Source organism: Aptenodytes forsteri, unplaced genomic scaffold, assembly GCF_000699145.1.
Source record: "Aptenodytes forsteri isolate BGI_AS27 unplaced genomic scaffold, ASM69914v1 Scaffold679, whole genome shotgun sequence".
Lineage (NCBI taxonomy): Eukaryota > Metazoa > Chordata > Aves > Sphenisciformes > Spheniscidae > Aptenodytes > Aptenodytes forsteri.
In genome coordinates, this window is record NW_008795924.1 from 225,911 (window position 1) to 239,916 (window position 14,006).

The window sequence follows — 14,006 nt, forward strand, 5'->3', positions numbered from 1 at the left end:
AGCTTCTTGTTTTATGAGTAACCTCCAGAATCAGTGATAGCCATTTATGGATTTATTCAAATCTAGGGATTTAATATAAACCATACATTTAAGGTGCCAGGCTCTTACACTTAGCAGAAAAAGATTTATACTAATGCAGTTACAAACACACAAGGCAGATACAGGCAGGGAAATCCTGAGGAATTCACCTAACAGTATAGAGGTGAATTGCCCTGTGGAGGCATTTATTTCCACTTATTTCTCTCAAATAGAGACTGTTAGCTTAGACTAGACAATTGACTATTGGGTGTCTGAAGTCAGATGGGACGGAGCCTCAGCATGGTGTTCTTACTTTGAGAAATTCAGAGTTTCTGTGCTTGTTGAAACTGGCAAGAACTGCCAGTATGAAGCTCCTCTAAAATGCTGAGCAGTTTGGCGTCTAATCAGTAAAGAACCCCCCAGTGGTGTAGTTTTTCCTTCTTCACAATTCGGGCATAACCTGTGCACTCTAGTTTTATAAATATAAATTGGATGCGGGAAAAGTTCTTACTTTCCAAGACTATTCCGCAGGTAAATTCTCGAAAGTCATGAAGCACTCAAGTGTTGTACTGTTTGGTACTGTAAAAGAGAGAATAAACCAAGAATTTCCCATTCAATGCAAGGTTTGGATGTTACTCAGTATACACATGAAAAGGGGAAGGAAGAAGCAGTCACAATATTGAATAAAACAGTAGACAGGAAAACTGCTGTTTCTTGAGCAAAGTCATCCTATTCACTAAATCAGAACAAAATCCCATTTAAGAATTGGATGTGATTGTTACCCAGGCACATACAGTGTGGCTCCTTCTCTCAGTCTGATACTTAGGCCGCGTAAGAAGTTTGAGCCTGCCATGAGCTAACAGAGGAAGAGAGAGATTGAGAGTTCATTTCCATGCATAATTTGTGGGTTTGACTCCCACTGATGACAACCTGGCAATGTGGTATTAAATGAAATCATGATCAAAGGGTGTACCCTAATGTAGTTGCATGAAGAGTAGAGGTAATGTTGAAGAATCCTGAGGTCTCTTGCCTAAATTCTGAGTGCTTGGTTCTGCAGCTTGAAATTCATTAGAATTGCTTTTCTGTGGATTTGCATATTCTTTTTAAGGACTACTTCTAATACTGTAATTAAATAATCAATGGAAAATGGAAAAAGAAAACAATTCAAATGCCCTCCAGACCATATACAGGAGGGAAGTTGTTTGGTTCCTCCCATAAGTTAACAAGTGTGCATTGGACTTCTCCATGGCAGTGGAGCAGATCTTCCATTTTTTAATTGAAAAATAACTGCTTGCATTTGAGGAAACCATTTTTCTCATTCCAAGATGCAAAAGGGTATCGTACATCTTCACAATAGTGGTTCTAATTCAGTCTGTCTGTTGACACAGTAGCAATATATAGAAGTGGCTTCCTCGCTATGCAAAACAAAAGAAATTCAAGTAGAGCGTGCTGTGAATGATCATGGACAAATGTGGGAGGAAGATGTTGGGGAGAGAATGCTTTGTATTGTTTATCTGTGAGTAACCTGTGCATGATTAACTATGTTACTTTGTTTTGAGGGAATGACACACATGCTTATTCAGTCGGAGATACAATGCCCTATCAGCATATGTTATTAAATTAAAATAAGGAAACACCGTGTGGGATTTGTGTTAAGCTCTCAACAACGTGAAGAGGGCTTGCAGATTAAAGACGAAATTAAAAAATTAAAGAGCAAACAACGTGCTGTGCCTCTGTACTCATTGTCTTTTATTTTCAGTCACTCCTACTTAGAGAAGTTTCTGACAGAACAGATGATGGAAAGAAGAGAAGATGTATGGCTTCCACTCATTTCCTATAGAAACTCACTAGTTACAGGTGGCGAAGACGACAGAATGTCCGTTAACAGTGGAAGCAGCAGCAGCAAAGCCTCTTCAGTGAGGAATAAGAAAGGACGACCACCGCTCCACAAAAAGAGAGTAGAAGGTTTGTATGGTTTTAGGTTGCCTGGCAGAGGCATTTCTCATTTTGTACATATATTACAGCCTTCCTTCTTAGGAGCCCTTATGGTTTATCAGTTAATGCTGAAATACATGATAGATTCTGTATGTAGTAAAAACAAGATATCTGTTCAAGCTTGAGCACTTCTTTATGAGAGATACCATTGTGAGTCCCTGTTCTTGTCTGTCTTCTGAGATTTGCAGATTCAGAACTATTAAAAGCTGTTACTGAAGTTGGAAACAGGAGGTGTTTGTGGAGTTATCTGCTCTACACCTTTCTCAGTCATGGACTTCTGGTTTTCTGCCTATGCTTCAGTCTGGAGTCATTGTTAATTAATAGGGTGTTAGAGCAAACCCAAGGCAGAAATTCTTGCATATATCTGTATTTTTGCAGGACCACTGGAGAACACTAGAAAGACGCCTTTTTTTGTTTAAAATTGTATTGATATCCAGTGTCTATATTTACTCTTTCTGTGACTTCAGGCATGTTTATCAGGAATTTGGCTATGACAGCCAATTTCTTACAAGATTGCATCTGTTCCTGGTTAATCTGTGTGATGTAGTGTGTACTTTTGTGAACATAAATTTACTGTTTCACTACAGAGTAGGTGTAAGTAGGATCTTTAAACTTCAGGGATTTTTCCAAGGTCAGTATCTATGATAGTAACTCCTCAGTGAGGAATCTAATGCCAATTTGCCTGAATATACAGCAGTTTCCCAAAATATTCTTCAAAAGTTTGTCCATATGCACTTCTACAATCAGGTCCATTCTCCACTACAGCTTATGTTGAGCAGTACGTGCACCAAGTCCTTCGGTTTCTTATAGCCAACCTAGAATTTAAGTAGATAAAATACTGCTTCCTTTCTTCAGACACTGTTCTGCTTCCTTCAGGATGCCACATTTTTCACAGAATTCAACTGCTGAGGTTTTTTTTCTTTCGTCTTGTTACTATTTTCGTTTTATTTTATTGTACTTTACCAATAAGTCTCAGTCTTATAATGTAGTGTTTATGGCATTGTTTGCCTCATGCTTTTTCGTGTCCTCCTCTTCCAGTCATCAGTGGAAGGGAGAATTGACCTGCAACGCTTTACATTTGACTATTCCCTTTCTTTGCAACAGCTGTGGTCCTGAATTTTCCACAAACATCACTGCCTTAAAAATTATGTAGGCCAAATGCAAGGTTACTCAGCTATTTGTTCAGTTCCTCAAAGATCTGAATGTACAGCAGTTTCCACCGGGAGATCATCTAGCTGTAATACAGACTATGCCAACACTCACTATGGGTCTGACAGGATTCAGACATCTACAGAGGCTATGAGGGTCTGTTTACATTCTAGCAACAGTGTGTCATCAGAAGACACCCAGGATTTTTCTTACCTTAGGCAGAGTCGTCTAATGTCACTGTTCACTACAGTAACCCAAAATTCCCCTGTTTAGTAATCTGTGGCCAGAAAAAGGACTGATGTATGCTGCCTCTCATGGGGTGCTCTTGTGGGTGGGGTACAGGCATGTCCTTTGAATACTACAAATACAGCTCTGGATCACAGTATAACGTTCAAGGACATCACATTTTGAAGAACAGTGGTTAGGAAGTGATTCCACTGTCCTTTCTTCAGTGTGAAACCTAATAGAGCTTAAATTCATAGATCACTACGCAGACCTTCATTACTCATGAAAGCTTTGCTATACAACCTCAGTATATAGGTCCAGGAAGGATGTCTAGCTCATCATTGTTTGTTTTAGCCCATAACAGCATAACCATCTTTTCCTTGATAGATACCTTCATTGTAGAATTTGACTGCCTGGTAGATGATAGAACTGAAAAGTTACCAGCAAGTGCTCTGTAATAACAGCAGCAACACAAGCTCTATGGCCTTTCCATACATAGAAGGATATGCAATGCAAGCACCAAAAGTCTTGGTTTAGACATGTATTGATACAGGACGTTTGATATCATATGTTAAAAACAAACCCACAATAATATAAACAGTCGGAAGGACACCACATACTTAATTTTTGGATGCTTCTTGATGTGCAGTAGGCATTACTGATTGTGTTATGCCCTAAGTATACTTCCTTTTGAATCTTGGAAAAAGGAAAGCCAAGAAAACCCGGAGCCAGGTTGTCTGTGTTTTTCACAGAAAGACATAGATTTCTGTCTTATTTTGTATGTACCAATAATGAGCTCATGAAATAATCAGAGATTTAATCCTCAGAAATAAGTACTTACTGTTCACTCATCTGTATAACTTCAGCTATGAAGAACCAGCCTTAACAAACAGCTGGTTGCCTACAAATTAACTGATGATCTATACGTAGTATGTCACAAGTCTTTGTTGTCTTTTCATCTTTGTATATTTTTATAACTCTTCCAAAAGTCCTGGCTTTAATCTTAATCTGGCAGTACAGTTACAAATGTGGATGTCTCTTTAAATCCTGCTAAGATTTTTTTTTTTCTTTAAATTCCACTCTAAAGGAACGAAAACAAGGGCAGGGTCACTGCATAAACTATCCTTGCATCAAAGAACCATAACTAGTCCCCTATGGTTCCTTTCTCATCTAAATCCAGTATATATTGGGTAAAGCAGACTGTCAGGGTTGGAGAACATTCCCTGTTGCTACTGAAAGTAAATCTGCGCTGTGACATTTCTTCATAATGCCTTAAGGAATTCAAACATAAATAGGATTTAAAAAAAAAAAATCTCTCACATTATAAAAGCTTCAAAGGTAAATTCAAGAATAAATAGGCAACTTTTTAGACAACATTTATGCCCAAAGGGTAACAAAAGGCGTAGGAAAAATGAAAAGATCCATTGAGATCCCCATCTACTTTCTCACCACACATTTCTTCCTGTTAGTAATTCTGTGATCTTGCCTTCCCCTCTCTTGTCATCTCCCCTGTCTTTCACTTCCTCCAGCAATTTACGGTTTTTTTCTACGTCTCTTGCCTACACACTTGTCTGCTCTATCACATTCTCCTCAAGTCCCCCCTCTTCCTTCCTCTCTGGTTTGCTCCCTTTCGCAATATGCACAGCATCCCACTTCTACCTTCAATCACCTTCCCATCTCCATTCCTCCCATCTGCTCTAAACTCTAAATACACTGTCTGAAATCACTATTTAGAGTTCACACCAGCCAGACCACTTTTCTTACTTAAAATGCCCCCTCTACTCCACTGAAATGGTTCTTACTGAAGTTTCTAAAGATCTGTGCTGACCAGATTTTGGGTTTTATCCTCCACCCTCATCTTAGTGTTTAACTGTATCTTGGTTGCTGTATGCACATGAGATTAATAATTTTATATTTAGATTGTAAATTCAATGATTGGGAATTATCTTTGTTATATGTGTGCAAGACATGACAAGTTAGGTAGTGCTGCAATACAATATTTGTTTACAATGGGGTTGTTTTGTTTGTTTGTTAAATATTTCTACTTTAAATTGTTGTTATTGATGGGAATACCTGGTAGTAATCCTTCCTTAAAAGAACACAAAAATCAGAGCTGAAAATGTCATCATTTTGAGTATTTATCCAGTTGATCTCTTGAAGGCACACTTGTTTTAAAAGACGCTGAACTGTTGAAAATCAAATTTGGAGAAGGTGCTGCAACTAAAATCAACTGTATCGAAGTGTGTCAATAGACGGAAGGCTTTCATTACTAATGCAAGGTATTCGTTCAGTGAGTTGGCTGAACGAGTCCTGAAGGCAGTAATACTGGACTGCATATTATCAGAACTGTGCCAGTAACTTTCAATGTTCTTTTTCTAGATGAGAGTCTAGAAGGCTCATGGCTGAACAGGAATGAAAACATACATACTCCAGGGACACTGCAAGCACCACAGCTCACCTCAACTGTCTTGAGAGAGAACACTAGACAAATGGGAGAGCAGATCCAGGAGCACGAGTCGGAGCAGGGATCTGAACAAGATTTTTTACACAAGTAAGTTTCAAATACAGTGAGCCAGGCAAAGGAGTTGCATGTTATTTACACAGATAGTCTGTGGCTCCATAAATGCAGCATTTATTTGCAAAACCAACTGGAAATGTCTTGGCTATAGCTCAGCAATACTTCGATTATTTTCAGTTCCCAGGAAGAATACATTGTCATGAAATCATGGTAGAAATTCCTTATGTTAAAATTATCTCATAGCATAACCATGCAATTATGGTTAAATCTTTCTAGTGTTTGTGGCCCCAGGCTGGATCGAACTGTTTCTCTAAAGATCCATTAGATGTTCTCTTTCCTTTCCCTCTGCCCCGTGTCATAGTACAGTTAAGGTTCTCCAGACATCCTAACTGATTTCTTGTAAATTAACTCTTCAGTCCAGTTCTAGCTGCTGAGGTAGTCATTCCTCTTTCTGGGATAATTGCCTGCAGGCAATTTTATTTTGCCCTAAATTATATATACTTTTTGTCAATCAACTCCCATTTTATCACCTCCATTTAGAGGGGAAAAAATGTTGGTTATTATGTCAGTAGTTTATTTAAGAATAGAGAAGTCTGCAGAGAATGCGATTATGTGATATTTCTATTAATTTGAAGATACAGAATAATAATATCTGGTTTGGAGACTATCTTGTAACTTTTATAGCCAAATTTACTGATCTGATTTATCTGTATAAAAAAGTCATACTATGCTGGCCAGACAAATCAGGTTTCTACCAATGTAGTATAGTATAAATAGCCAGATTAGGCCCCTTGGTTTTCCTCCAGCTTTTGTCCATCATGTTTTTCTTGATACACGTTCCCCACCTTCCCAATTCTTCCTGAACATGCACTCACCCTGTTCAATTCTAAACTTTACAGCTTCATCCTGCATTCTTTAATCATAGTATTTTCTAAATAGAAATAATTCATAATGGTCATTTTGCATGGGAAGGTAAAAATGTTCTCCAGTCTCAAATGACAAGGGTGTATGTATACCACCATGTTATAGAATCATAGAATAGTTTGGGTTGGATAAGCTATTAAAGTTTGCCGATTTGTGACCATAGGGTCTCAAAAAATCAAAACAACTTCTAAAGAAATGTACTTTTGAAAGTATAACCTATTCTTCTCCCTTCCCTTGCTTGTGTGTGTAACATGCCCAGGCATCAGCAGTGCAACAGATTAAACCTTGATATGATCCATTAATCTGTGCCCACCACAAGAGATACTGGCAGCTCAGCTGCTGGCTACAAATACCTATTAATTTTTGGAGCACATAATATTTGGCATTTCCATAAATGAGTTCAGCCAATTTTCCTTCCCCATATCAAACATGTAACATCACCATAAGACAGTGTGAGATAAGGTGGCAGGCTGGCCGGGCTGGTTCACACTGCAGGCAGGGATATGTGTGGTCCTGCGCAAAGGCCTTACATGGGTTTGAGTTTTCCCAGCTGGTGCTGTCTGGAAGGAAGGAGGGCTGGCATGTAAACAGGCGAACACAAGGCAAGCCTGGGCATGGATTTCATCACCTATGCAGTTCAGATTGGCAGGTAATCCCAGCTGGCCACAAAGCAAGCACAGCTGAGGAAGAGCCCCCTGTTCGTGTCAGTCCTAGAGTATCTTTTCACCTTAATCCCACAGTATGTGAGGTCTGGGTTGATGTCTCTTACTTGCCTTTCTGAGGTCAAGGATTTGCCTCCCAATCGCCTGCCTCCCCAGATGTTGCCATAACTTCTAGATTATAAGGAAGATGTTGTGGCTCTCAGTTTCTCCTTAAAATTCTTATAGTCTGCAGTAAAAACAAAACCAAGAAAATTACTGAAGCAGAACTTTCTTCCTGACCCTCTCTGATCTCACCTATCACTAAGCTAAATCTCTCTCTGAACATTTAATTAGTTATGGAAAGTGGGACAGCTTCCAGTCACTGTGTTTTACTCCTGAGCCTGATGAGCAGGCACTGCCTTAAGCTGTGGGAGAACCTTCCCCTTCTCTGGGGGGGAAGTTGAACCAGGTTCTTCACCCTGGGCTTGAACCTCTGTTTCTCCTATCTCAGATGAATGCTGCGAGCAGAGAACTGTTGAGCAAAGGCAGATAGCATCGCTCTCCTCCCTGTTACTTTCAGAGTTGGATTCCACATAGAAGTTCACAGTGTGAACTGACAGTGGAGAATCCTTTCCTTTCAGCCTGGAGTTAGCTGCCACATGCATTTCCTACAGGTTAGCTTAGGAGAGCTAAAACGTAAAATAAATACAGAGCAGTCAGTTGCTGAACTAATGGGATTAATCATGTCCAGAAGAATATTTTGTTCTAGATTGTTTTCACGTGGGTTATCCCAGTTTATTATGTCAATCTTATTAGGGTACAAGACTGCATAATAAAATAAAAACTGGTGTTGCTCTTGAAGAGCTGCACTTTACTACTATTTCCTTGTGCTGCAGTACACAAATCATATCGAATGCATTGCTCTCTACTGCTGGATTTAGATGGTATTAAAAGTACAGCCTTTAAAGTATTTACATGTGGATAAGTTACTGGATGCTTAAGTTGATCAGGGTATATATTTAAAATCTATTTGTTTTTCATGCTGTGTGACATTTTTGATTTAAAATGTGTCAGTTATTAATTTGGATCTATTCTTGCTCATATTTTGCCTGATCTGAGACAGTGAAGTAGGATTTAATAAAATGAATCTTAGAAGTGCTCCCACTTCAGGTGCATGTCACACTAATGAATGAGTAATGTTAGCATTTTAGGTAGCTGGTTTTATTACAACAATTAATGGATTTTTTTTGTGCACATACAGTGAGAGGAGACAAGTTGTGGAAGGGAATCCAGAAGACGTGTACAATGATGGATGTGATTTAAATATCTTAATCTGAAGTATGGCCAGACACAAAACTTGAGGAGATAGATATTGTCTAAAAATAGCCAACTCAAAATTGTTAGTGTTCTCAGTCATAATGCTGCTTTATGTTTGTTAGTCCCCAGATGCAGATATCTTGGTTGGGCCAACAGAAGCTAGAAGATTTAAATCGAAAGGACAGGACAGGAATGAACTACATGAAAGGGAGAACTGGTGTAAGGCATGCAGTGTAAGTGTTCAGAGCATCCTCATCTCCAGATCAGAAACATTTTAGATGACAATGCCGCATTTTAAATGTTATCTTTTCTGGGTTGTTGCCAGTAATTTCTGTGACATTTTAACTCTTGTTAATGAAGGCAGAGTAACAGCTTTGCAATGTTGGAATGGACACCAGGCCATGTGGCCCTCTAGCCGAGCGTTCTGTCTCTAACTGTGGCCATAAGCAGGTGCCTAGTGAACAGGTCAGACAGACATGGCACAATTCCCTGTTATTCTCTCCCAGCCTTCAACTGTTTCTGTTTCAGGGGGTTTCCATGATTTGTCTGTTAAGTAATTCCCCCTGAACTCTTCCAAGTTGCTGTCCAGTCTTCCCGTGAACCTGTTTATGCTTCTTCCATCCACATCATCTTTTGCTAAGGCATCCCACTGGGCAGCTAATGGAGGGAATGCTCGTGGGTGAATGCTGAAGTGTTCTGTTGTGCTAGGTGCTCTGGTGCCGATCCAACCAAGTCTTCCAGCACATCTTTCAGGATGGGGGCCAGAGTCTCTATCGAGATAAAGTCCCTACAGTGTTAGAAACTGGTCTTGGATTCACTGCTGGATTCCCAGAGATTTACCAGTGATCCTGGCAAACAGCGTAACTCCTTTTTGGAAAAGGGCAAGCAAGACCTTTTCTTGTTAGGGACAAATTTAATTATTGTTTATAATGATATTACACGGGACTTCCTGCTTTAGCCTCTGCAAGTGCTAAGTTTGTTTTTACATAAGATTTTCTTCCAGTTAATATTACAGAAAGCATGCTGGGTTTATTCTCAGCATAAGGTTTTATGTGAAAGCATTAAGGGATAGGATTTGTGCATTCTTTTTAATGACGAAGATCATGGTTGGGAAATTTAAATGCCTGGAAATTACTTTTTCTTTGTCTTTATTTAATCAGACGAGGTCTAATGGAAGATGATGCTGAGCCCATCTTTGAAGATGTAATGATGTCCTCACGAGGTCAGCTAGAGGATATGAACGAAGAATTTGAGGACACAATGGTCATTGATCTGGTCAGTAAATCTTATTAATAGCAAATTTAAAATGGATGGAAGATAATTCAAAAGGAATTTGAGAAGCACAAACAAAAAATTCCAAAATTTTGAGCCTGATTTCCGGTTGTCTGAACATTAAAGAGCAGAAATGATCCGAATACTCCCTAGAACCTACAACTGCAGACTCAGGCCCAATTGATTTTTTTTTTCATAGAAAGGCAAGGAACGTTGGTTAGCAATTTTCCTCTCCAATATTCTGGACTCAGGCAGTAGCAAGTGCCTGAAGTACCATCATGCACCTGGGACTTGTCAACCTGTGAGAATCAGGTTATGACTTATGGTGTATCAGGTGTATCGGTGCAGCCCTCTTAGATGAGTGCTAAAGATGTTGCTGATCTGACTCACCATGCAGCCAGCCAAGGGCAGGAGGAGTGCTGGTGGGGGATAGAGGTAAGACCAGCTCACCCCATCTGATGGAATATTACACGAAGCTGCCTGCTTGGCCTCAGGAAGTAGAAGTGGACTCTCTAAAATCCAGTAACAATGTTTGATTCCGGTTGTTAGCTGGCATTATGAAGAGTTTGGAAACAGTATCATCCAAAGGTATTCTAGGTGTGCCTTCCCTATGCCATTGTCACAGCCATCACTAACTCTTTTGCTGACATGGCTCTTTATGCAGCCAAACTGTGGTCAAACTGATACAGCCAAGTTGTTTCTCTTTTTCTCTTTCCTGGTTTGTTTGATTTCTGGGAGGTGGGGTAGATAGGGGATCCTTAATCAAGGTCTGGTTACCTTACAGACATACACAGAGTTGTTCTGGCACAGCAGAAGGGAGAGCAGGCAGTAGTGGGTGATACCTTACACTGGAATTGCTCCCAAACAGGTCATATCATCAGATGGCAACCTCAGGTCCTTTCATGGTAATGTACTGACTACAGGCAGGATTGCCTTTGTAGAGGTTATAACCTTACTAGCCTCTCCGTTTGGAATTAATACTTTCCTTGTAAAATGGGAAAAAGGATCAGTTTGCATTATACAATACACTTCACCGTTTTGATGCTTTCCTGTTTCTCCTTTCATATCCAAACAATAAGGCATAGGTTACTTTAGGACTGGTCTATAATGTCTTGGAAAGAAAATTTAGGCAATAATTCAGTTGCTGCTGCTGAATACTGAGGTTATTACTAGCGTTCAAATGATTATCAAGTAAGTAGAATCTCGCTTTTACTGGTAATCCAAGGCAAGGAAATGAAGGAATTGATCAAGCCAGTGAAGCTCACATTTACTCTTATGTTCCTAGGGAAGGACAACACAAAGGGTTTAATCCTCAGAAATATTATGAGATCTTAAGTACTTTTTTTTCTAAATCCATTTTTTGAGCATGTCAGAGCTGAAGTTTCACCATAAACTTAAAAGCATAAAGACACTTAAAAGACAGTTTTTATGCAGTCTGGCCTACAGTCCTAATACAAGAACATCGTTAAGTGAATAAGAGCCTTAAGCAAGTCCTCAGCTATCAGCACAGACTTAAAATTACTTTAGAATCCATCAGCTTTTACCCCATTCCTTAAATAAAACATGAATTTAAGAAGTATTCTCCTATGTCAGGGCCTACATTTGTATCAGAGCTTTTATGAAAATCCACGCAAAGCTGCTTCGTAAAGGAACAGGTAACCATGTTCGTACCCATTAGCTGTAGAGCCATATGAATCCTTTATTCCCAGGTAACTGATGTGAGATTCTAAAATGGCTGACACTTTTTTTTTTTTAGCCACCTTCGAGAAACCGGCGAGAACGGGCTGAACTGAGGCCAGACTTCTTTGACTCCGCAGCTATCATTGAGGATGATTCAGTAAGGCTTTACTAGTATTGTTTGCTGTTTATCTGAGGTTCTTTTTGATTATCATTACACCTAGTTAATTACTCTCTTTTAAATCATTTTTCTAGGGATTTGGAATGCCTATGTTCTGAAGTCTGGTGAAGACATTTTACAAATTTGGAACTCTATTGTTTAGAGCTAGAGGCCTATATACTGTGATAGCTTGTATGAAAACCACATTTTTGATGTGATACGGTTTGATTTTTAACCAAATGATTGAGGTCAATCCCTTTTTGTAGTGACAGAAAGAAGAGGAACTTCTTAATGACACAAAGGAATGTTGGCCAATCCAGTCACCTCAGAAGGGCTGATCTAAAAAATCATTTGTATCCCTGTTCTTGACTGTCCTAATACAGATTTTTTTTTTTTTCCTGGATGAGGAGGAAGTTTTAAATTGTTAAGACAGCTGTCGAAATAAACACTGTTCTACATATGTTGGATGGAGGAAGTTTTAAATTGTTAAGACAGCTGTCGAAATAAACACTGTTCTACATATGTTTTCTGAAAACAACATTGAGTGAAAACAGAACTTTTTAACTTTATTTTTCTGCTGTACAATTTAAAACAGTTTTAACATTTGCCTTTTTATGTTTTAAAAGCTAGCCATTTTTATTAAACCTATGCCTATCAGCCATTGACTAGCAATGATGCTATAAGCAGGTCATTCTGGCTACAGAAAAGTGTTTTTGAACACACTGGATTTGATTAACATTATGGTACGCTTATATCCTCTCATAGGCATTGAGAAGAACACTCTTATAGAAGAGCTTAGAATTCTAATGACGTGCATCTCTGCCAAAAAATTTCAGATTCTGATATGATAAACCCAGATTTTATACTCTTGAGAAGATTTATTTTTATTTATAATGGGACATAAAGTAAGAGATGTCCATGAAGCCACTTTTCCAACAGATGCTGTGTAACATTCATTTTATATAGCACATGGGGACACAAAAACAGTAAATTTTCTATTGGTACTTGCTCTGTGCATTTTTAGCAACTTATACCAGCAAATAAAGTATTCTCAGTAAAACACACAAATGGTTCTCAAGTAATCACTTTGCTGTTTTTACTACCTACTTCAAGCCCTGCCAACCCAAGGTACATAAACAGCAACTTTCCTATTAAAAAAAAATAATTCAAGGGTGGGGGAAAGGAATCACTTTAGCATACTAAAAGCAATTTTAACTGTACCATAAAAAAAAGTCTACTTTCCATGCCGTAAATACCCTTTTGCGCTATTTTTGTAAATTAATTTTGCCAGTTAGAAGTACTGTATGTGCTGCATAGAAATTTGTGCTTAGATGGTGAAGTTCTTAAGCTTACAATGGAATACAGCTACATTTTCAGTGTTAACTGTGCATATTAAGAGTAATTCTTTGGGGAAAAAAAAAATATGATTTTTCAAAAAAGTTAAAAACATCAAAAAAAAAACCCAAAAAACCCAAAACATTCTCAGCAAATTCATTGTAATAAGAGATTTTTTCAATGTCTCTGATAATTTGGAATTTCATTATGCTTCAATTTTATGACTCTGCCTAGTAGCTGCTACTTAGTTAAAACTGGCCTGATATCAGAGGTGCTGGCCATCCACAACTTGCACTGACTCTAGTATCTCTAAGAATCAGCCCCAAAATGTTAATCTTCCTTTCTGCATTCTAATATTAGCATTTGAGATACAAAGCAGATTGACCCACTTGGAGCACAGCAGTTTTAGAGGTGCTTTTTTTAGCAACTGCAAAATAACCATGGAGCTTTTTTCTGTTACAAGCTTATTGAAAAACAAAACAACATTAATGCCCGGTGGCATTAATTCCCTCCCTTGCTGGGAGGGAAAAGAATCTAATTTTAAAAACAAACCAGCATTTCACTCAGCTGAGGTTTGTTTCTTACAACATGTGCAGTTCTCAGACATGGTTGCCAAAAATGTTTGACTAGGTAATTCAGCCATTCCTCAGATGTCGGTTGGGTAATGTATAAAACCTGAGAAGTAGCTGGAACTTTATAAAATAACGTTACCTCCCTTCCTCTTCTGTCCACCCCAAAAGTAACAGGGGTGGGCAGGAATGGCTGCATTAAATTG

The 14,006-nt window shown here is 38.7% G+C and overlaps 1 protein-coding gene across 1 annotated transcript in view; it reads left to right on the forward strand.

The window, feature by feature from the left end:
- STAG1 (stromal antigen 1) overlaps nt 1-12,351 on the forward strand; it is a 157,834-nt gene extending 145,483 nt beyond the window's left edge. Inside the window, exons 28-33 of the mRNA XM_009284948.2 lie at nt 1,778-1,983; nt 5,767-5,938; nt 8,910-9,020; nt 9,948-10,062; nt 11,816-11,896; nt 11,992-12,351. Of these exons, the coding sequence (XP_009283223.1) occupies nt 1,778-1,983; nt 5,767-5,938; nt 8,910-9,020; nt 9,948-10,062; nt 11,816-11,896; nt 11,992-12,015 (709 nt within the window). The 3' untranslated portion in view covers nt 12,016-12,351. The remainder of the gene's footprint in view (nt 1-1,777; nt 1,984-5,766; nt 5,939-8,909; nt 9,021-9,947; nt 10,063-11,815; nt 11,897-11,991) is intronic.
- The last annotated feature ends 1,655 nt before the right edge of the window (nt 12,352-14,006 follow it).